General features: G+C 40.1%; 1 protein-coding gene across 1 annotated transcript; it reads right to left on the bottom strand.

Moving 5' to 3' along the window:
• Window positions 1–267: 267 nt before the first annotated feature.
• LOC146697080 (guanine nucleotide-binding protein G(q) subunit alpha) lies at window positions 268–24,091 on the bottom strand. Its single transcript, XM_085475554.1, has 7 exons — window positions 22,919–24,091; window positions 12,920–13,104; window positions 9,176–9,330; window positions 8,920–9,048; window positions 8,158–8,287; window positions 7,232–7,385; window positions 268–5,176 (listed from the first exon to the last, which is right to left on the bottom strand). The coding sequence occupies exons 1-7, from the start codon at window positions 23,052–23,054 to the stop codon at window positions 4,986–4,988; spliced, it is 1,080 nt and encodes a 359-aa protein (XP_085331680.1). The 5' UTR covers window positions 23,055–24,091; the 3' UTR covers window positions 268–4,985.
• Between the last annotated feature and the right edge of the window lie 865 nt (window positions 24,092–24,956).

The raw sequence follows: 24,956 nt of genomic DNA on the forward strand, positions 1-24,956 counted from the left end.
ATTCACTCTCACACACACACTCTCTCTCTCTCTCTCTCTCTCTCTCTCTCTCACTCACACACACACACACACACACACACACACACGTGGAGCCACGATGGCCCCAGATTATAATTAATAATCATAAAACAGCATTCTCTGAAAAAAAAAACATTACCCTGAACTTAACCAACCCTTTTCTTTTTCTCAGAAAAAGTTGAAAACTAAACAACTAAAGTTGTAAATTAGTGTTAGATAAAAAAAAAAAAAAATCACAAGCAGTCTTCAGGCAGTTTACTCTCCATTTATCATCAAAGCTGAGCATGTAGTGGGAACAGTTTAGAACAAAGTTTTCGCTCCCATTTAAAATGAAGATTGTGAATTAAGACCACATCTGATTTTTTCTCCCCGTCTATCTTTTTTAACCATCTGATAGAGAAAAAGACCTCATATTTCATCCTTTCAGTGGTGAGGCTTACAGTATCTTCGGTCCATTAAACTGGCCTTTGTAGGGTTTAGTTCTACTTTACAAGATTCACTTAAACTACGCTCTTGGTGCTTGCAGAAGTTTGTAATACAAACTGTATTTAAAATTCAAAACCACTCGGGTGACCTGATCAAACGTATTCAAAAACATCGAAATGAAACTACAGTGTAGAGGTGATCACAGGAAAAAGGTTTTTAAAAATCACAGTCGACAAGAGTTGAAAAGAAATATGTTGCTTCATTCAGAAACAAGTTGAAGGAGTGCGAATTTATGAATACAGGAAACAATTTTACACAATTATGATTGGAGATCATCATAACACTATTTCAAAAATGGTCATCAAACTTCATATATTAAAGGATTTGGATGCAAATAAACCCAAAAGAAAAAAAACAGAGCTGAAAGCAATAAAAATGATGTGTCTGACACTTCAGTAAAAGAAGAGTTTATGGGTTGCTTTCCCCCACTCTCACTCCCACCTCCCACCATGTAGTTCTCAGTGTACTGTACACAACACTGGACTGCTCTTGAACATACTGCATGAACTCTGAACAGCAGCGGAGGTGGCCGACAATGTGTGTCACCATGTCAACGTCAGCTGGAGTCTTGGCTCTCTTAAAGGGGAAAATCCAGGCTCAGCATAGCTCACGTGTGCTCACTCCAAACAATGACAGGAGCGCCAACCCTCGCAAAGCTTGGAAACAAGTCCTGCGTGGCTCACATTTATGACAAAGCCCATAATGTGCATTTCTGCAAGTTGAGATATATTTCTTATTCACTGTCTGACAAAATCTAAACGTTAACGTGAGATCTCGGATCAGCTGAAATCTCAGCTGATCCGAGATCCTTTTTTAAGGCTCGCATAAGCGTGCAGTTGCTGTTCTGTATGCTGAAAGCAAAATGTGGTTTATTTTTATTTATTTTAGTTTATTTTTGAAGCAAGGATTGTCCCTTTAAGTAGCAGGGTTTGTGTGAACAGCCACCTTTTGATAGCAGGGAAACAAAATCAGATATCACTGCAAATCTATAATTGAAGATCATTAGCACTGATGAAGCTGAAATCTTAGTTCAGCTTCAAAACATTCATCCCTGGCAACATCTGACACAAACTGGCCCCAAATATCAGTCCTGTTAGGCCTGGCTGTTGATAAGTGGTTACTGTAAGATCTTCACTGAATTCAAGTACACCGAGGACTGGACTGAAAATTAACTTGTCACCTGCCAAACTCAACCATCCATGTATGAATTTCACCAGCCAGCTGAAATACCTGAAAACAACAGGACCTCCAAACGAGGGCTGGTAACCTGCCAGAGTGGCTGGCAGACGCCAAAACACAGCCAAATGTGGAAAAAAAACACAACACCCAGCAGGTGGCCGCCGGTGGGTTGAGTCCAGATTGTGACACCTTTTCAAGCACATTCTACACATCCTGATGCGTAGGAGCAAATGCTGCTTTAATCTGGCAGCTCAGTGCCTTAAGACGCACCCTGCTGTGGGTTTTAAGACAAGAATCTGATGTGACAACATCATGAAATCAACAGAAAGCGTGTTCTGATTACAACTCAGTCACAATGTGCTTAAAATATCATGTATTTATGTGACATTAGCTACATGAGAGCTACACTTCAAAGCTGTTTCTTTTCAGCACAGAGTGACGGTGGAAAAGACCACCGAGCCAAAAAAAAAACACCCCGAACAATCCTCCAGCTGCACAACAGGACAATATCGGCTGCACTAGCTTTACTTCTCGAAAAAACACAGGTGCCTCACATGGGACGTCAGAGGCACAGCTTATTCAGTAAGGCAATATGTACACATGAACTGTATTTTTCTCTTATGCTGTCGTTTCATAAATAAAGTCTAAAATAATACTGTACATTCTGGTGAAACTGTGGCAATCAAAGGTGGAAATGAAGTAAAAAAAAATTAATAATAATACAAGTAAAAATGAAACAAAGCACCTTGCTAATCAGGCCAACTGGTTAAGTCATTTCTTGCACTTTTGTGTACACGGACTTAGTACTGAGTTTTTAACAGTATCTGGGAGAATAGGGGAAAAACAACAACAACAACAACAACATGTTGGCATTCCCATTAACATAAACAAAAAGATAATTACAACTTCGTAACAGTTTTTTTTTTTCTTATCAAAAAATCAGACACAAAGCGACAGATTGCCTGCCCGCACCTCCTGCTCCTGCACTACAAAACAGTTTGGCTACAAATGGAGGCAGGTTGGTTTTGGTGGTGGTGGAAGTGGAAGTGGGGATGAGAAGTGTGCAGGAAGTGCAAGGCTTGTTAATCAATACTGGTTGAAAAGCGGTGAAAAGAAACGAAACGTAAAAGACATGGGCGAGAGAAGACGTCATTACACGTATGTGACGAGCGCTCTGTTCCTGAAGCCAGTTAAGAACTAAACTATTACAATTAGCCCTGTAGATTAGATTCAGTTTGCAGTTGGGGTTTTTTGTGTGTTTTTCCCATATAAAAATCAATTTAACAAAACTGCTAGTACTGGCACACCAATTGATCTGTTCTCGGATAATAATATTCCTCTTTTTGCAGTTCTGAAGCTGAACGATGTTTCGTCGCTGAGAAATCAAACTGCCATAACACAAAATTTACATTCTCCTCTTACAAAAAACAATCAAAACAAACATGTAAAGAACTTTGTTTTCCTTCCAAAAACGAATTAGCCATTAGACATACAATACAATTACATAGATACATATTTTCAATACCGCACATTCAATCTGCCAAAAAACAAACAAACAAAACAAATAAAAACAACAACAAAAAAAGTAATGATTAAAAAGCCAACAAAGATGCTGCAATATATATAGAGAGAGATGTATGTACAATGATTATAGCATTCATAATTGCACTATGCCTCAATAAATGTTAATTACAGGCTTATAATCTAGGGAAGTGTTACGAAAGAAATAAAAATAAAAAAAGTACTCAAAGTAAGTCGGGGAATGAAGGATTGCAAATCAGAAATGCCAATTAGAAACAAGAAGGACTCACTTTGGTACAACTGAACGTCGAGACTTTACCTTTCACACAGGAACTAGTCAGATTTACTCTCCACTGCTATTCAACTACAACAGTCAAGACAGCCGGGCTGTGATTGGACAATTACAAAGATACAGCTAAAATGCGACTCGATAAGTCTGCAGGCTGGCGCGGGCTTGGAGGGAGGGGCCTGCAGCCCACGGCGCAAGGTTGTGATTGGATAATTTTAGGCAGTTCAACGCGCCGGGTTTAGCTGCGCCGGTGTAGCTGCCCCTTCTTTCAGAACCCACGAGCTCGCTGTAGCTCAGGTCAGTCCATGCTGGGTCGGTGTGTCGGGGGTGGGAAGAATACCGCAGATTGTGTTGAACACTTCAAAAAAATATGAAATAAATGTATTTTAAAAGAAAGAAAGAAAAGAAAACCTCCAGGGTCGATACGTCGGGTCGGTAGAGTCAGTGTTTGTTAGCCCTGCTCTTTCCTGTCTGCAACACTTTTCATTTCAGTGAACAGCTGTGGAGTCTGGGCCTCTGTCCCTCTCACTCATTCACTCTTTTTTTTGGCATTTGGTAATAAATATACATGTTACCATAATAAAAAGCGTTAATGTGGCACAGTTGAACATAATCATTTAAACATATCGTCTGATAAATTATTACCTCCTCGGCTCCCTTCAGTTTGTGTAAAGTGACCGCTGCCATGGTTCATCTTTACACGACAAAGCAGAAGTCCCTGTGTGCTTCCCCACTTTGTTGCTCAAAGCTTTTTTTCCTTCTTTTTTTTTTAATTTTCAAAGCCTTTTTCACTCACATTTCTCAACTGAACGGTTCTATCGACAGCTGAAAACCCATCACACGACCGTCACTTGACACACGACTTGGGTTGTTCCCTCCAAACACATGCTCGACTCACTGAATGGCACCAAAAGCCAATGCAAAGTAAGATTAATAAAGATCTAAGCCACTCGCATATATTAAATGAATCTTAAATCATTTGAAAAGAGATCACAAATTCTGCCTACTCATCAAAAGACTTGCCAATCAGTCTATCAGATTAAAAAAATAAATTAAAAAATGAAGCCATCTAACTCATCACTCCCTGCTGGGCAAACAGGTAAACGCCCGTGATGAAGCTTCAGAATGAAACAACAGGTAAGGAAGAAGGCTAAAAAAAGGAATTCAAACTTTTTTTTCTCTTCTTCTTTTTTTTTTATAAAAAAGGCAGGAGGGACAGAAACACACTGCATTCATTTGAGCGCCTTCCACCCAACCCTCGCGAATATCCTGTCCCCACTTTTTCATCACTTCTTAAATAGCAAGATAACATTTACTTCGCTCACCCCTCGAGGAGTCAAGAGATCAGCAGACAGCAAATAAATTAGTATTATGCAACCATTATATTTTCTTTTTTAAATGTGTGTGTGTATATATGATCTATCTTTTCACAGATTGCGTCAGTCAGTGTGTGCTGAGGGCCTGCAGTCGGAACACCCTGCTCTTCCCTGCTCTACACCAGGTTGTACTCCTTTAGGTTGAGCTGCAGGATGGTGTCTTTGACGGCTGCAAAGACGAAACGGATGTTCTCTGTGTCAGTGGCGCAGGTGAAGTGAGAGTAGATGATCTTGTCGCTGTCTGGATTCAGGTCCACAAACATCTTGAGGATAAACTCTCGCCCTGCTTGGGCATCCCTCTGCGGACCTGCATGGGGGAATATCGTGGATCAGTATATATGCACAGCTATAAATTACTACAGCTTGTTTATCATTCATAATATCAGTGTAGAGATCCTCCATGTTTTGTTTTTTTTCATGGTTTTTCCCTGCCATACTTGTCGGATCATTCCAATTTACGCACCACGACTATATCTCAGGTCTGCCAGCCGAAGATTTTTATTTGCCCTAGAGCTCAAGCTAAAAACATTGTGGAGCTTCAGGTAGTACTTAGAAAACTTTACTCACTGCAGTATAGCGACGTGCCCTCAAATGTCTACCTGTGCACATTTCACATTATGTGTTAATTGGTACACTTTGTTTTTTTTAAGCTCTACATGTATGTGAGTGATGCTGAGTCAATGGCAGGAGCGCAAATTACTGATCTTATAAGTAAGTTTCTGGTGCAAAAAACTACAAAGGGCAAAATTCAAAGCAAATACTGTTACATTTTCCCAGAAGAAATGTTTGCACGGAATGCTTCACTTATAGTCAACACCTCTCTTCTGTGGCTTAATTATTTGGCTCACCCAAAACTAACAGATATACATAAGAAAGAGAATATCATGGGGCAACCAGTTAAGCTTCAGTCTAACATCATTTTCTTTTCTTTCTAAAGCTGCACACTTTAAAATACCAAAGCTATGAGCTTTGAATGCTGTAACACTTTCTTTATGTACTTTTATCATGTCCCCACAACAGTAAAATACCGATACAATTAGTCCATGGTGCACAGTGCATGGCAAATGTGGTAGCGTAGTACACTGTTTGCTGTAATGCTGTCAAATTATGTATGACTAATGTAAACAAGCTGTCACGCTGAAGGCATTTTTCCATCAACTCTCCGCACTGCTTGAAGTCTTATATTTGATCCAAGACGTTGTAATCTGTTAAAAATCCCCATTTACAAATGTTCGTGCTCAAAGTTCCATTTACAGTTAGAACGATCTTCCAGATACAGAGTTAGAAATAGCACCAATGATGCAGTACGTGAGAAACACTCAATGCTTTTGTCATTGTGACCAATCATAGCTGGCCTTTAAATAGACAGGAACTAATGTGGAGCAAGAATTACATATTAAATCTGTTCTAGTGCACTCCAGAAATAAAATTATGACCTTGTCATTAGCACAAAAGGGCCACTTTAAAGCACTTGAAATCTGCATCACTTGATATCGAGTTTGAAATATTTTTTCGGCATTTATTTCCTTAAATCAAATATGTGTAATAAAAAAAAAAAAAGACAAAAATAGCAGAGATTACTCTGATACATTAAAAGCTGTGTATCAGATATTATACTGTAAGCAGAAATTTCCTGCCATGGTTAACCTGTCAGCTCTACAAACTAGTTCTAATGGACCCCCAGTCACACTGGCATGGAGAGCTGTCAATGACCCCCCTTGACAACCACCGGTCACTGGGTGGTGAGCAGTTACTAGCAGTGGCTAGGTGAAAACGGTTGTAATGAGGTGTAGATGTTATACCGAAAACCTTGTCATTGCTTTGCAGGTTTCCACGGCCGTCCGTAGTATTCATAGAGGACGCCGACTTATCTGCAAAAGCTTGGCATTTACTTGCTGAGTGATACTGAAACTATGAGCACAGCTCAGACAGGAAATCAAGACTGTTTGCCTTCAAAGTAAAAGTCTGAAAGCAAGTTGGTTGCAGTGATGAGGCACTTTTACTTTGGAGACTAACAGCCTCTATTCCCAGTTTGTTTCCAAGTTTTACGACCGCTCTGCAAGTGTTTCTACATCTACGAACATCTGTTATTGACCGACACAATCAACAGGGCCCCTAGCTACCTCCGCCACTTCTCACCATCCAGTCGGGGACTTCACATCTTTCCATCCTGACTGGAAGTTGCTGCGTGACTGAAGCCTAACAAAAATAATGGCACAGCAAGTGATCTGTGAACATGTTTCAGAGTTAAACAAAACATGACGTCTTTACTCAAAAACACCTCGACAGTCTTGATTTTGGGGCTTCGTGTAAGCTCTGTCAGTGTTTTGGTACGAGCACTCTTCAATCATTCAACACTCACCATCATACTCTGGGAAGTAGTCAACCAGATGAGAGTACATAATCTTCTCCTCCAACAGGTCCTTCTTGTTGAGGAACAGAATGACTGAGGAGTTTTGGAACCAGGGGTATGTGATTATTGTCCTAAACAGAGCTTTACTCTCCTCCATCCGGTTCTACACAGAGTATATGTGAATGGGAGGGGGCAGAAGGACAGAAATAAAGAAAGAAAACAGAGAGATAGTTAGTCTCTTAATTAAAAACCAGTCCTTCAACCTGATTAAGTGCAGATTTTAATAACCGTTTCACGGCACCAGAGCGAGAGCAGTAAAGATGAGAGAGTAGGGCAATCATGTTTTTAATTTCTCCCTCGCGCTTCATTTCAAGCAACCCTTCTCATAGCGAGTCTTACACCTCTCAGTGCTGCTGTTTATCAAAAGCACAAAGCAGAATGCCTTATTTTATATTATATAATAAAAACTATCTAATGCTATTGGATTATAAAGGTCGTGAAGCTGGTCAGTCTTCTACTTTCACAATATGCAGGCAAAAAAAAAAAGGAGGAAAACAGATGGGCGCGAGAAAAAAAACAAAACAGCAACACACATATGAACGCACACCTGCTCATTAATACACTTAAAAAAAACCCTGACACATCGATTCCTCTTAAGAAAGAGACGTGGCCTTAGGCGGCATTCAAAACAGCTGGCTGATCATTTACAAGGGAAAAAGAGCTGGAGCACCACCGAGCAGCCCGAGAACCTGATTTCCATTGTTTTAAATAGGGAAAGCTTTTATCTTTACAAACAACTAATCTCCTATGTCACATGAAATAAGGATTTTCAAATGGGAATTTATGAGAGCATCCTTTAAACCATTTAATCTCTCGGTAGTTTGGTGAAATTTCTCTTGGTCTTTCTAAAAAAATAAAATAAAAGGACAAATCACCTCGTTATCCGACTCCACCAAAACTTGGTCGTACTCGCTGAGGGCTACCAAGAACATGATTGACGTGACGTTCTCAAAGCAGTGGATCCACTTCCTCCTCTCTGACCTCTGACCTCCGACATCCACCATCCTGCCATGGCAGGAGAGAGAACAACGTCACCGTAAGCACAGGGAGTGTCTGTGTGGTTGTCCTTTTGACTTAATCCCCTTGATGCAGGTTGTTTAATAAAGGGAAAGCCCAAGACAAATCAAATGTGATGATGCCATTGACCACTTCTGAATCAGATATTCAGTGGATTTCAATCAGATTATTAACATAAAATAATCAGGAAAACATCTGATAAACTTAAAAGGTATAGTTTAATACCTGCATTAACAAAGCACAATATTCTTTTTAAATATTTTATAAGCTTATCTAACTCCTTGCATATAAAATATTAATCCCCAGTCTTACTTGTAAGTATAACCATCAGATGATGTGCACCTCTTTCTAAAGGCAGTAGAGTCCACAGGTTACTTGAGCATCTTCAAACTCTCACAGAGTGAGTGCACTCATGTATTCTCGCTGCATTGAGAGCCCATCTCGAAAACACTTTGTTTACTTTCATTTCCTTTCCTGAGGTCAGCTGATAGCTCCATCAAGTTATTAAGATATTCTAACAAAGTCACACAACACCATTTCAGTGAACAGTGGTTGTGCTTTTGTTATACATAATGACACAGCACTGCATTTTCACTTTTTAAATAACAATCCGATCTCACCTGAATATGACACTCTGCAGGTCAAATGGGTATTCAATAATGCCTGTGGTTGGAACTCGAACCCTCAACACATCCTGCTGGGTGGGAAGGTAGGCTGGCTCAGCGATCCGATCCAGTGCGTTCAGGTAACTGAGGAGGCAGGCAGTAAAAACAATCCAGCACCTCACAGACACTAGAAATCTCTTTCCTGAGATCTTTTAGAAATCTGTTGAACAGTTTGACGCCCGTTTCCTGAACGGCTGTCGGCTGTACTCACTATTTAGTAGAGTCCGAGAGCTGGTATTCCCGCCTTCGATCGTAACACTCCTGGATGCCCGGGTCGTTCCATAAGCTCTTGATTGCATCGACGTAGGGATTCTCAAGCTTGTTGATCTTCTCTACATCTACCTCTCTCACTATGTTGGCGTGAGCCTGGTGGAAAACAGAAACTTAACTTATCAAAACTTTATCAAGCATTCAGTATCTCTCACACATACACACAGAGACACACAAATTAATCACTGCACAGGTTACACAGTCCTAATTATCACTGGTGTATTTTCTGCTCTCACTCGCTTATTCTATATGCAGAAATTTCTTAGCACCCCGGGGCTCAGCATGGACCTAATATCTGAAGCACAAATCCCACTGGGCCTATTAAGCGGAAAGTTTTGTGGGCCCAGATTCCCACAGCAGAGTTGTGTCCTATGGCAAGAGATCAACACGTGACTGAATGTTGAAGTGTTGAGCAACAGTGCAGCACAGCTACTCCTGATGATTAGGACGGATACGTAATGTTTGCATTGTGTATGTCATGCATGGGTGCTTCCATAAGTGTGAAATGGGGAGGCATTGAATCTGAAAATTCAATCATAAGTGAAATACAGAAACAAAAAACTTAAAAACTATTCAGATTTTAAGATGAACAGACCTTCTGCCTCCATCAACGTGAGTTAGGACTTGATGCACATTTTCCTCAAGCAACTGGAGGTTGCCAGATCCCACTCAAGATGGTGATGCAATGTGCTAATAAATGCTTGTAATACAAGATATTAAATTTGTTTAATTTTACTGTGTGGTAAATGTAAATATCAGTGCCTCACATTTCCTTTTTTACTTTACTAACTGTAAACAGGGTAAAAATAACAGAACAAACCACTCTGAGGTACATGGGAGGAATCCATTTTTCTAAATTTAAATTGTATTGTTTTTCCATATGTAATATGGACAAAAACCTCCATAAAAGAAGTGGGGTTAGACGTCTTTTAAACAAGGGAGCTCAATTAAAGCAGTAGTGCCTTAAAACTGCATTTTTCTCAATGGCCACCAGGGGGCGAGGCGTGTGATTGCAAATACTTTTCTGGTCTCATAAAGAACAGCTCTCCGACTCGAACTCTGTAAGCACTTTTCCGGTTTACAGCCGCAATCATTTATTTCAGGTCACATTAAATCAAAAAATTTGTCCATTTTGTAAATTTTGGTCATATTGTGTTTTGGAAATAAGGATTTTCTGGGATATACTCACTGGCTAACAACTCATGACTGACAATCAGTCAGTTTCAGACTCGCTCCTTAAAATTCAGTTTCTAAACCAAATGGAGACTACAAAAGAAGGTCATCCAGAGGCTTCAAAGTGGGACACATGTTCATCAATTATATTGTCTACAGTGGCTTTAGCCCCACCAGTGATGTAAAGAATAGATTTACTTTTAACTTTGCAGTTGTCATATTTATTTGGATAAAACCATTCAGCAAGTTCCTAAATCTAATATGGCTGAGTAAATCTTTTGTGATGACACAGATATGAGTCAGTGCATTCTAACTGAAGACTGAATTCCTGATTGTGAAAAAAAAAAAAAAAAAAAAGGTTTGTGCAGTAGCAGACACACAAGAATGCCTGTCAATAAACTGCACGTGATACTCATGAAGATAAGGGTAAACAGTACTTGGACACAATCAGAAAATAGTGTCCTTGCTTACAGCGATTGTGCGATTGACTGTAGAACTGGCAGATTGAAAACATAAATAAAGCCACAGAACAAGTCTTTTTACCAGCAGATTAACCACTCGTGCTGAACCTTTACAAATCAGTGACCGTCTACATGCAGACACAGCATGACCTTTTTCTTAACCTGCCACTACAAGCCTTGAAGTCCAGCACAAACACAGTTTCTGTTTTTAGTGTGGATCACCTAGTGTGAGACAGAGTTACAGTACATGACTGAGACGTGCATACATCGGACATGTGAAGACTGGGGTCTGAAGATTGAGGCCTATTTAAAAGGGTGGGCCTGAAAGACTGTGAGAGTGACATTTACTATAAAAGCCCAGAAAGACACTGTAAACACAATTGATGGGTTTCATTTTCACTTCCCTTGTGATGTCAGTCAATTCTTTTGTCAAGGATAAAATACTTCCCATTTTACCCGTATGTATATGAGAGTAGAGGGATGTTGGGTACAAATTATGACAGGTTACACGGTTCCATTGTGCACATAGCTCTGATTTCATTAGACAGTCAGTTCTACCCTTTAGTACAGGTCCTAAAAGACTTTTACATCAACCTCAAATTGACTGTTACTATAAATTAGATGGCGGATGTGCAGTGTGCAAGACATGGTGGTAAACTGGAATGAGAACTGTACAATGAACCAAAAGCTTAGGAAGAAATTTTGAAGCAGAAACCCACCTGCATTTAGTTTCATAAAAATAGATCATAAAAGCATTATATTTATTCAGCATATTCTGAATTATAGTGTTTAAAGTGGGCAAAATAATGGTGAAAATGCATAACTGATATACCACAATCAGTTTCATTCCTCATGAAAATGCACACACGAGACGGGAAGTGAAAACAGCCGTGCACCACATCTGCATAAACATGCACGGCTGCGATGTCATTTTAAATCTCGCAGGTTGCACTGATTGTCATATAATGTGCGCTTGGTCGACAGCAGTGGCTGGGCTCCTCGCTCGTTACAGTCTGCATGTCTGGGGAAAAGATGTGTTGTTTTGCACTACGAATTTAATGTCTTTAGAATAGCATTGTTATTCAGACTTTCGAAGATTTCCGTGCTATTTGAAAACCGCCAACATAATTGAACAACACGTAGTGGAACCCTCTTACCTGGGTGAACACATCTCACTTTAAAATACAAATAAATGATGCAACTGTGCAATCAGTCAAAAAGTTCTAAGCTGTCCAGATCAGTATTAATTATGCAACGCTTAAAGCGGTTCCCAAAAAGAATGCATTGGAACAACTTTGCACCCCTCTAATGGAATGAATGGGATCCAGTGGTCTACTTGCACATGTATTTTAGGGAAATGACAACGCTGATAAAATGGGACAGACCAAAAATGCTCTCACATTAAAGTGCACATTTGGTTTTGTGCATTATGAATAAAACACCTGATTTTAACACTGACATAACAAACACAACATCTCTAAAAAAGGCTTTCATTAAACATCAGCCTGGACTGTAGTCTGACACAGAGAAACTGAAGACCACAGTAGCTGTGCCAAGGTGTGGACTCCTAAGCATCATTTCCTTTAATTTGTCACTTTCACATGGAAGAAACTTTGAGCAAAAACTCCCTGTACCAGTTCCCAAAGCTGTGAACACCAGGGTAACTCCTCTACAACAAAGAGGCTCTGCTGAAGTGTTAAGTACAGAGAGCAAGGTGAAATTTGAGCGAGTAGTGTGGGGTATGGTAGTAGTGTAGAAGCAGGGATGGTGTGCACATATGCATGTGTGGATTTCAAGGAAATATGCAAACACAAATACTCAAAAGGGCGTGATGAGTACTTGAGTGTTTTAAGGACACAGGAAGTCTATAAAAGGACAGGAAATGATTATGGATGGCTGTTACAAATAAGATAGACGGCACTCTAAAAATACTCAAGCACAATGTAACACATCGTAGAGTCTCGCTCTCTCTCTTTCTCTAATTGTTTGACACCATCAACTGCCATTTAAGTTGGAGAACGTGAAAAGCTGGAGTGAAAGAATCCATTTACCTTGTTGTGCTCATACTTGTAGGGGATCTTGAGCGTCTCCATGGCTCGGATCATGGCCTGCATGGACGTGAAGATGTTCTGATAGACCAGCTTGGTGAAGCCCCTTTTGTCCTCATCAGAGTAACCGGCTCCGTGGATAATCCTCATCTGTTTGATAAATGTGCTCTTCCCACTTTCCCCAGTGCCTGAGAAAGTACACAGGAAAAGGGAACACAGACTTTATTTATACAGTAGGTTTGTGCAAAGTGTCATTTAACCAGACGACGCGTGTCGTCTCCTGTGTCGGCAGTCATGCTTCTTAAATGGACATTCAGACTATTTTCACTGTTAAAAATTAATCCACTGCTGTTAACTAGAGAAAAAGGCATTAAAACCTTGCAGGGGAGGCTTCTTGCACAGCCAGTGGTCTAAATACAGAACATAGGCGGCACTGATTGTACAACGTCCTTACCATGAGATTGCCATAGCTGTATGGATAGAAAATAAATTTGATTGCACTGCATTTGCCCCATTTATAGGGGCAGAGCTGAAATCCAAGTACAGATCATAATTAGCTGCTATAAACCAAAGCAAAAAAAAAAAAAAAGAAGGGACCCTGCAAGATCCTTACTTGGCTGTCAGAGCGTTTCAAGAGAAGAAAAGAAAAAAAATCCATATAGACTTCTGCAGTGTAGCATTTGTTTTCATTGAAAATGACAAAAACAAACTTGTGATGTTGGCATTAAATTCGTTTTTTAAACTACACGCTTCCATTCACATTCCATAATTACCTGTACCCCACAGCAATCCACCCACAGTAAGAAATAAAAACGTTTTTAAAAACGCCGAAGCGCCGCTGTCTAACAGCCTTTTTTATTCAAGCTGCATTATTATATTTCACATCACGGACAAAGATTGAACAAGCAAACAGGCAGGATTACTTTATAAAGTTGTAACAGAGACAGCCTGACATGGAGCAACACAAACTGCTGGTTGAAGACGATATCCATACTCGTGTTGCATATTAAGGAGTCCTCAGTCCTCAAACTTCAGACAGTGCTGGAGGAATCAAGTCGGATACTGTCTGAAATTACCTCTTTCCCAGTATAGCAGACAGTAAGAGATAACCTGCTTCATTTGCTTTAAGTTTACCAACTACTGACTGCTCTACTTTGATATGGACACAACCAGATGGTAAAACCTTTTTACTATGTAGTTTATAAACTGCTTAATATCAAAGCCAAATGTCCATGTTCAGTATCCACCCATGATTTTCTTATGGGTACAAAGCTATTAGCAACCCCTTTTACACTGCCCAGTAATTGGGTCCATTGTTAATGATGAAAAGCTGATTAAAGTAACTATGGTGAATGAAAGGGATTCTTGCAGAATTACAAACATAAATATGTGTATAGGGATATTTCCTATCCTAAGATGAATCGTGGCTTTTTGCAACAACATCCTGTCTTGGAATAAACATTTATACACCCAGATGAACAGTACATGCACACGGACATACACATATGAACGCATCCACTCATGCACTCACACATATGATATTATGTGCTGGTTACTCTTCCTCCCAGCCTGTTTGCTTAGTCTGGTGATAGACCAAGAACAACATCTCTGTCCTCTCAGCGGTGACAGGAACTATTTGGGTGTGAAGAACTGGGGGTGTGATTTCCCTTTGGTTCATTGAGAATCTTGGCAGACCAGTGAAGCAGTCTTGACTAGTACCTCTTGGATAACTTCAAGAGAAAGGAGTGCACATGTATGTTTTGCATGTGTGCTGCAGTGCATATTAACTGAGCGTCTCTCTTATAGAAGTCTGAATATGCTGCACTTCTTTGTAACAAAAGTGAGGTAGCAATCATTCTCCAAATTAATAAATGTCGCTTTGAGGAAAGGTATTAGAATACATTGTTTTTCCATGCATATTCAACTTAATTTGATGAATACCACAATGCATATGGTTTCTTTTCCACTAAACAAAGCAAAGAAAACCACATCTGTCCATTTATCCATTTTCTCAACTGCTTATCCAGGTCAGGGTCACAACTGGAGGCTGAAGCCCATCTAAGCTGTAATTGGGTGAAAGGCAAAACTCATACAAGCCTATGCTTCATGATTTAGACTTGGATTTGTATTTGCTGCCCAAACAGCATAGTGTTATTTACCTTGTTGTTCCAGTTAATGACTGGGAGTTAACAATTACAATAACCTAAATAATGGGTAGTAATTCTTTAACTAATTTTAAGAAATAATACATTCAAAACATTTTTTCCTAACACCAGTGAAGTGGGTGACAGAATTAGCACCTCAGAGTCTGAGGTGGGTAGAGTGGATGCTCTGGGTGAGGATCCCAATCGCCAGGCTTGGTCTAGTATACACTCTCAGTACCTCCTTGGTAAGATGCTTTGGGTGGAGACCCTGCCCGGCCTGCCTGCATGGGAAAGCCCCCAAAGAACTTTAGTGGTGGAGAGTAGTGAGGTCTTGGCAGCTTTTCCTAGCATGCCTAGCTGGATCCATATGAGTGGTAGCAAAATGGATGGATGCCGATGACATCATCCTGGTTGTCACAGAAAAAAAGTACTCTCCTACAAGAATGCTATATTTTTACACACATTACTTCATAGATTTGTACACAATTACTCGAAAAGAAATCATAATCGCTTGACCGCATCTCTGTCTTAATGGATCTTTTCCATTATACCAATGAGTATAACAGGCACTGAAAAAGATAGGGAGACAGCAAATATGCTCTGTATGACTGTCTTCTGGCCATTAGTGGCTGCTGAGTCACGTTTCCAATCGATGAAGCGACCCCAGATTAACCCAAGTTTGTAATGGTGTCTATGGATCAGCATTACATCTGCCATGGCACGGGTTCTATGAAAGTTGTCTGACTCAGAAGCAAAAGCACAATATGACAAAAGACCAAAGGAAAAAAAAAACAAGCTGCTCAGTCTTCCTTTTCCTTTAATTATTAAATACCCTGGACATTTAAAACTTGACTTGAAGATACTCAGCACTCACACTTAAGATGTGCTTATTATTTGGGTTAAGTGTATCAAAAGGATAATTAAAAGTTCTCCTGTTCACTGGCCAAATGACGTCTTGAACTTTGTGCTTTCAAGACTCGCCAAACTCCATTACTGTCTGCAGTGCGCAGACATTTTAAGAACGTACCTCATTTTAAACTGACTCTATGAGTGAAAAAGAAAGTCACTCACTTCCAAGTTCTTAGCAGCACCTTAAGTAGAGTTAAGACACGAAGGCTGAGTGCCAGTTTCACTTTTACAAATACTTTCGATTTGTTCCTCATCGGCATAGATTATTGGACCTTGATTTTCAGCCTTGCTACTAATGAGAGTTTAACAAAACTCAGACGCTCTTTGGTCCTAAATTTGAAAGCGAAAACTATTCAGCTGTTGTACAGTTACAAGAGTGACAGACTTGGATTTCAATCTTCTCCCTCTCAGTTACTTTGATAGGAGCTTTTACATTTCATTTATTTGACTAACCAAATAACAGAAGCTCCCTAATTTTAACAGCATCTTGTATTCAAAATATACATTAACACTAAATGCAAGAGAGTAAATACTTTCAGGAAATGATAAGTGAATATTTAGTTCATTATTTAGTTCCTTATAACTGACTAAGGTCAGTTATACATGTGCATAACTGACCACTGCTGTAAGTAGGACTACCACTGCAGACCAGGGATTTCACTGTGTTTAACAATCTTAACTGGATGACAGGAAAGTACATAAAATAAACCTTACTTTATTAAGAGAATTTAAAACTCTTGAACAATAAACAGATATATTTATATTTTAACGGTTCCAAAGAAAATCACTCCTATAGGAGTCGGATCAATTTGGTGTTAATGGCAGAGACTGAAAAGAGCCAAAACACTCCATAGAAAGGCAAATTCAGTAGAACTGCTGGGGTGTATCAAGGTGCCGTATTAAACCATATTCTCAATTTCTTCAGCACTTTTGCATTGCAAATACTTTTAAGTCAAAAAGTGTAACTGACAAGCTCAGATACACCAAGAGACCTGAAAGACCACAGAAAACAAATAAAGTGCATGACTGCATTTTTTCCTTGATTACGATACAACTTCTGACTAACTCAAGAACAATCAGTCTCACTGAAGTCTTTGTCTCACTGAATAGACTTTGTTGACTCTGTCACAAGTATTTATTGATTTATTGAGACTCCTGATAGAAGCAACAGGATGAAATGTGAAGTGTGCAGGGCTATACTATCTCCTCAGATTCAATCAGATGGTGCAATACTGATCGGGCACAGTGCAAATGGAAAATAACCCAAAACATACTGCAAAAGCAACCCAAAGGTTTCTCAAGGCAAAGAAATGGGATATTCTTCAATGGCCAAGTCAGTCGCTTGATCTCAAGTAGAAATTTTGCCCTTCAATCACATCCACGTTAACTTAAAAATCAATTTTGGAGGCAAAATTTTGAAAAATTGTCCAAAAGTGGACCCAACTATCATAAAATCTGGAAGCTAAACAATGACTTTGAAATGAATAAAAATGACTTAAACACTGATTGATACGTTAATCAAAACATAAGCCACCTTTAGGCATTCCTCTAACAATAACAACCATGTGCTGGTGAAAGAGTCGCTATAAGTAGGGCTGGACTTTGTTCAGTCATAGCCATGACACAACATGGTAAACGGACCATTTCTTACAGAGAGCTTTTCTACTCTGAGCACTCAAAGCGCTTTACGCAAATTGCCTCATTCACCCAGTCACACCAGCACTGATGCAATGATTTTCAAAATTATTTGTTCAAAATGGACATTGTAGAATATATCTTTTGTGTTTGTTGAGGTAAATCTATAACCTAAGTTGTAAAGGCATCTTGTGTTTCAAGTCCATCCCACTTGTCTACAAATTAATTTTCGGCATGCATGTGAAAGTGTGTAAAGGGGGACAAGCACCAAAAACTAGGTTCAATGGTCCCTTAAGGATTGGAGCTGGGTCGTGCCATTTTTGTAATTGAGCAATTTTAAATTAATTTAGCAAATGTAGACAAGCCCAATAATTAGTCATGTTTAACCCATTTCAGAGTCAACAGACGCTTCAGACCTCAATGATAAAACAAGAATTGCCTATTATTAGTGGTATCTATTATTAATCTACAAATTATTTTCTAGATAAAGTAAATATGCCTAGATTCCCACAACAGCCCAAGAGTTTTGAATGGGTTTCTTCAAATTTGGCCACTTGGACTCTGGGAGGAGCTGATAACAATTTGTCTTTGACCTTAAACCAGCAATGTAACGCAAAACAGGTTTTTGCTCCTGCCATAATTCAAGAGTTTATATGCCAATTAAGACAATTTCCTAAAATATCTAATAGAGTACAAAGCTAAAAAAAAAAAGATGACATGATATATCCAGCAGTTCAAAGGCCAACTGGCCATTATTTAAAAACAATAACAGAACGAAAGAGTAGACTGTGATCATATTTCATACTGGATCAGACGCTAAATGCGCGGCACTAATCTTGCCCCCTTCCATAAAATGATGCTAAAGTCTTTACTACTGGGTTGGGCCCCCTTTTGCCTTCAGAACTGCCTTAACTTATCCTGACATAGAATGAACAAGGTGATGGAAACATTCCTCAGAGATTTTGGTCCTTATTGACCTGAGATTTGTCAGCTGCATATCCATGATCTCAATCTCCTTTTCCACCACATCCAAAGGGTGTTCTATTGGATTGGGATACAGAAACCGTTTGAATACAGTGAGTTCATTCATGTTCAATGCCAATAAAATATCACCCAGACCATTACACTACCAAGCCTGATACAAGGCAGGATGGATCCATAAGTTCATGTTAAAGTCAAATTCTAACTGACAGCTGACTGTTGCAACAGAAAAACACTCAGACAAGGCAATGTTTTTCCAATATTCTGTTAACCAGCTTTGGTGAGTCTATGTGAATCATAGGCTTTCCTGTTCTTTGCTGACAGGAGTGACACGTGGTGCGGTCTTCTGCTGTTGTAGACCATTCAATGATTCTCATCTGCACACCTTGGTTGTACCGAGAGGTTATTTAAGTTTCTGTTGTCTTCTTAACAGTTTGAAACAGTCTGGTCATTCTCCTCTGAACTCAACAAAACATTTTTAGCAATAGTCAAAACTAAATCCCGTTTTGACTATTGAGGTATACACAGCCAAGACCACTAAGCACATGACATTAACTAGTAAGCCATATTGGCTGTATGACAATTGTGATGACTATATAGGCTAAAGTGAATAAGGTCCTAGTCACACAGGCTTAGAGACTGGTCCATGGCAACTAATAGTTATTAAGATAAAAAATGAGAACTCATCAGGTGGCTTAAAGTGGTTGCATGAGGTTGATAGCAGTCGCTGATTAAATGATTGCTAAAAGGCCCACTCTTACAGGCCTAGAATCTAGAAATAGACAGTGACCCTCATTTTTTCACAAGACCCACCTTTTTCTAGGGAACAGATGGGTCATGTACTCCCCAACCAGTTGGCAAAAACATGATTACTTTGATTGGTAGCATACTGCTGCGGTTACCTGTAGTTTGCATAAAAAGGCAGACCTGTCTAAAAATACTCTCCAGCTACTCTCCAACTTGTAGAGAAACTGTGAAAAGTGCAACAGAAGCCATAAATGGAAACCATTTGCTGTCAAAGTAAAAACTGTAGATTTTGAAAAATACCAGTTGCAGTGCAAAGACTCGATGTATAATACCAGCTAATAAACTGGACTCCATCCCGGTCGACTGCTGGACTTTGCCAATAACTCTAACTTTTGTAACTAACTGTAACCTTTATAGACACAATTTCAAGGCATAGTCAAGTGATGGATAGTTTCTGCTTGAGTGGCTTAAAGATGAGATCTTGTGAAGCAGCAGGAATGAGAATTAGCATTTCCAAGTCCGATGCAATGGTTCTCAACCAGAAAAGAATGACAACTCTGAATCAGGGACAAATTGCTGGAAAGTGGATGAGTTTAAGTATCTCAGGATTTTGTTCACTAGTGAGGCGAGAGTTGATTGGGGAAACTAAAATGCGGATTGGGGTCATGTCTGCAGCGATGTGGATGCCGTGACAGTCTGTAGTGGTGAAGAGAGAGCTGAGTTTGAAAGCAAAACTGCTGATTTATGTCTCTACCCTCTCCTACGGTCATGAGCTAAAGAATGAGACTGTAGATGAGATGGTAGCAGAAGAAACTAGGTTTCTCCAAAGAGTAGCTGGGCTCTCCTTAGATAAAGATGTGGAGCTCAGTCATTCAGAACAGGTTGAGTAGTAGAGCTGCTACCGGTACTCCTCCACACCACAAGGAGCCAATTGAGGAGGTTCGGGCATCTGACTAAATTACCTCCTCGGCGCTTCCTAAGTATGGTGTTTCAGGCACGTACTACCGAGAGGTTTCAGAGCAACTCAGCCTGGGGGACATAGAGATTATATCTCTGTCCCCCAGGCTAAGCTGAAGGAAGCGGTTGGAGGGAGAGAGGGTCTGGACTTCTCTGCTTAGACAGTTGTTCCTATAACCTGAACCCAGATAAGCAGCAGGGAATGGATATGGATAAATTGATTGATAGATGTATGGATGAAATATTCAGGCACAATATATATATATCAATGTTTTGTTAACTAGAGAGTCTTTATTAGTCACTTATATGAGAGAAACCATCGGTTTCTCCAGTATTTGACCTATCATTAAACAACATCTATACTTGACAGCTTTTAAGAGAAACATATCAAGCCCTTCTCCCACTGAATCAACTCATCTACACTGTTGCTGCTAATGTATTCTCAGTCATCCAATAAGGTTAAATGAGTGTTAATTTCAGAACATTCCCATTATCCGGTTAGCTCTTAATGGACATGAGATACTTGAGGAATGGATTAAAAACTTGCAATCTTCTCATTTGCTGTGTAGCCTGCGTTTCAACATACACGATCCCAGTAGACACAAAGCAATTAGTGGTTTTGAAAGATTATAAGTGATGTTTTAAAAGCCAAGATGATTTCTGAAAAGCCCACTGATGGTCATCCTGAAAACTAGTGAACTTGACTTGGAGAGTTTAGTGGTCAAATCCATCGGGGAAATTAAGCAATTAGCAAGCTTGAAAAACTGAATACCCGTATCCTGTCACTGTATAATAGTTCACAGAGCATCTGTGGTGACACAGTCATATAGAGCACACATCTTCACATATGCACATCTTCCTCTGTTTCACTTGACCACTTGTAATAGAAGTGGTATTTGTGTGCATTAACACACACGCAAATAAATAAATAAATAAACAATCATTGTGAACTGAGAGCCCTGCATATGAGCTGATATACTGAATCAGGTCCAAAAATAAAATGGTTAATTTATCCAGGATTGCTTTAGATGCTCAAGCATATGCCTGCCTATTGTATTTATGAATGCCGCTACTTTCTACAAGGATTAATAAGGTCTATTGTCCTAGGTTAGCCTTGAGCATAACACATTTCCTATTCATACTCTAATCGGCCTCTCCATGCTCAAACCTTAGATGTTTCTTATAACTCCGGAAAAAGCCACACAGCAGAAAAAAGTCTTTACTACCGTCTAAAATCTGTGCTGCTGTTTCTTGTTTTCCTGTCTCTATATAATCATGCTCCATTTCACTTTATATCTTTTTAAAGTAAAGTAAATCCCTCTGAAATACAACAGCCTACCCTTTCACTTTGGGCTGACAAATTTTCACACATTACTGACTAAAGATTAAATAAATACAAGATTATTAGAAACAGCTGCCCTCAAATAGCACACACTTTGTTGTTTAAGGTCACTGACTGCTTATGAATTTGCACAATGAACTTGTGGTGTATTATGAGAGATTAAGGGGCAACAGCAGCACAGTTATTTAACAAGGGTGGTGGCAGTGAGCTCCTTCAAATCCATTTAAGAAGGATTCATGTCATTGTTTTGTTTTAACCAGCAGCCAAAGGTGTAAACTTCTCTCATCCAGTCCCTCTTAAGCATCACTCGGGAGGCAATGTTGCGATCTAAGGGCCTAAATGTACTTTAGACCATTGCCTTCTTGCATTTTCTAAGGAACTAAGTGAGGAGAGCAGCAGATCAGGAAGCGAGGTTTCTGGCACCACTCACCAGGACCACAGTCATCACATCTAATGGGCTTTTTGTTGAAAACCTAATTAAAACCGGGATGGTAAGTAGATGACTTGTTTTCCTCACATTTCTTCAGTATGACTAATGCTGCTTAACAGGATCTGCCCCCTTCTCCCCCATTTACAACCAAACACTGCAAAGACAGTTACGAATGTCATTATTTAGGGTTTTTTTTTAAAGAATTGAAATAACAATTTAGAATGTTACTATTAAAACCACGATGCATTACTCACTGTATTGCACCGAATACTGCTGTTAGTCTGGAAATTTAATATTCCACAATATAATATGCAGGAGCATACCATCACACACAGGTTTACACATATTATAGGACATCAAGTGGCCAAGCTTTCACTCTACATCGATATCTGGGATATAATGATTGCCAGGGTTATGTGTTAAGCTGCAAAACTGTCTTGATTGTGCCCAATAAAGCGCAGACTTTGGCCCAGCCGCACTCTTATAAGCACACCGCCTGGATGGGCTCCTTAAGATCTGGCTGCACAGGTTGTTGTCAAACCTGTAAAGAGCATGGAGGAGTCAATGGAGAGCTAGCGCTCATTTGTTTCCTCGACACTAGCCAGTCACAGTTATTCAAATCAGGTGGTTTTTTTTAATATAGTGGAAGCCATGCAGGCCTTGCTGGGCAGCATCTCCTCCCTCTGCTGACCTGCCAATCTGTGCACTCGACTCATAACACCGAGATAGTTCTACCCTACCACCCAAACTTCACTCAGGTGGGGAAACCCCATTAACCCCCACTCCCTACAGCCGACAAAGGCATTTTCAGTGAGAGAGGAATGCGGGCTTGGCATTGCTCTCCCCGTCGAGCTTACCGAGAAGCAACAGTTTCAGCTCCCGGCGTGCGTCCCTCTTATCCCGGCGGAGCTGCCTTTCGATCTCGTCGTTGATCCGCCTGGCTTCTTTCGCCTCCTCGCTGAGGCAACACGCCATTATGGATTCCAGGGTCATTCTCTCTCCTTTTGTAAAACTCGCACTCCTTTCCCCTCTTAGTGATTCATCCAGATTTCAGGGGCAGAAGGAAAGAAAGGAAAAGAAAGAAAGAAAAAAAAAAAAAAACAGGCCTGTGAATGCCAAATAACGTCCTCATACAGGCCTACTGGTGGTGAAATAACGCGTGGACGCCCTTATAGTGAGTCCCAACAGCGCACAGATTGTGGTGGAAAGGAAAATTAGATATTTGAGAAATTATTGACCCCCCCACCCCCTCCCCCTGCTTCGCTTATCTGGGGCCTCCCGACAGCTTCAAAACAACAGTCCAAAGCGGTTTCGGTGGAATATCTGTGCAATCTTAATAGGTGTAATCTGCTTTCCCGTCTCAATATGATCAACAGATCCTTTTAAGACACATCCTCCGTACTGCTCAGTGTGATCTCGTTAAGCATTGTCATCCGAGCCGGGCCACCCTCTCTTCAAAGTCGTCAATGTTGATATTTTTCATTAAACGAAATCCCTCGCGTTCAGGTTACCGTCTGCGGATAAGGGCAACAAGAAAAACGCATGAATAAGGCTGTCCGTTTATTTTCCAATGGCTCGACTCCCGGGCGTGGTAAGGCAGAATATGGCGGACTTTCACTCCAATCCGCTAGGCTGGGATACAGTACAGTTATCTCTCTCGGTGCGCTCAAAAAGCCAAGAAAGCCGCACATAACACAGCATTTCTGCCCGAGCTCTTGATAGAGAGGCGAAAAAACATCCCAGTGCGCCTCAGAAGGGAGCTCAAGTCCACGGTTCACGAGCGGAACGTAAAGAAATGAATAACAGCCGTGTTGTTGCTTTTCCCCCGGCCAATCTTCTCCTTTTCCTCAATTCTCTTCATGTATTTTTATTGCACAGGCCATCCACTCCTCCGCTGGCAGGGTGACGTCGGCCTCCCATCGACCAAGGGGGAGTGTCACGTCAAACAAACGCCACACAAGTCATTTATACACCAACCTGTGGAATAGAAAATGCGTATGACGGGATATGTTGGGACTTCATATCTCTGTTGTACAGTTTCCATTTCAATCCTGTTTTTTCTTTTCTTTTTTCTTGTGTGTGTGTGTGTGTGTGCTCTCACTGGGTGGGAGGAGGTCCTTATGGAGAGCCATAGGAAGTACAGTTTATGTTTTAGTGATTGCGTGATGAGCGCCTAGTGGAAGTTAAACTTGCACACTCTGATTGTGTTTCAGTGGACATAATATAGTTACACAGTATGCAATCAAACGGCACTGCAGTAAACTCTGAAGGTCATTTTGTGCTATTTTTGGCGAGGCACTGAGGCGTTAACTTAACTTAGCTGTTAGACTCTTTGCTCTTTATGAGCTTCTTTGACACCGTCATTAAAATGCAGTTTTTATTCACATATTTATACCTGTCTAAAACTAATGGTCCGTCACACCATCACTACGCTTTAGAGCGATCTCCAGCTAACCTTTAAGTCAGCTGGAGGGTTACATTTGTGTTTTGTTCAATATTGTCTTCTTGTGGTGTGGTGTAATTGTGGTACATTTCTTTTTTCCCAAGCTTTGACTTACAGTCTATCAAAAACATATTGTATACATACTGTAGCATAGAGTATACTCTACTTGAGGGCTGAAAATACTTAATACAAATTTCCTCATTTACACAAAACCTTTTTTTTTTCTTCCAAGTGCTTTCAATGTAACTTCACACTCCATTGAACACAACTTGGTCATGCCCATGGATACTTTGGCATGCAGCCTAGAATCGAACCACCAATCTTCCAATTATTAGCTCTACCTCTTGACCTACAGCCATTATTATATCAATTCTAGGTCTAATCCCTTGCTAAGAACAATAGTGTCAATCTTAGTCTAAAACTTCACTAAATTCAAAGGAAACCAGGCCTGT

This window comes from Copadichromis virginalis, linkage group LG12 (genome assembly GCF_057382275.1).
Source record: "Copadichromis virginalis isolate Kocher_CV1m ecotype Utaka linkage group LG12, C_Virginalis_male_GT1.1, whole genome shotgun sequence".
In the NCBI taxonomy this organism is placed as follows: Eukaryota; Metazoa; Chordata; class Actinopteri; order Cichliformes; family Cichlidae; genus Copadichromis; species Copadichromis virginalis.

Bases quoted from the DNA above. Each gene is read 5' to 3' on its own strand.
- LOC146697080 (XM_085475554.1), bottom strand. From the start codon at position 23,054: ATGACCCTGGAATCCATAATGGCGTGTTGCCTCAGCGAGGAGGCGAAA. The intron at 9,049-9,175 runs GTGAGTACAGCC...CTGCCTCCTCAG, and splicing joins CTCTCGGACTCTACTAAATA to TTACCTGAACGCACTGGATC. The intron at 5,177-7,231 runs GTGAGTGTTGAA...TCCCCCATGCAG, and splicing joins CTACTTCCCAGAGTATGATG to GTCCGCAGAGGGATGCCCAA.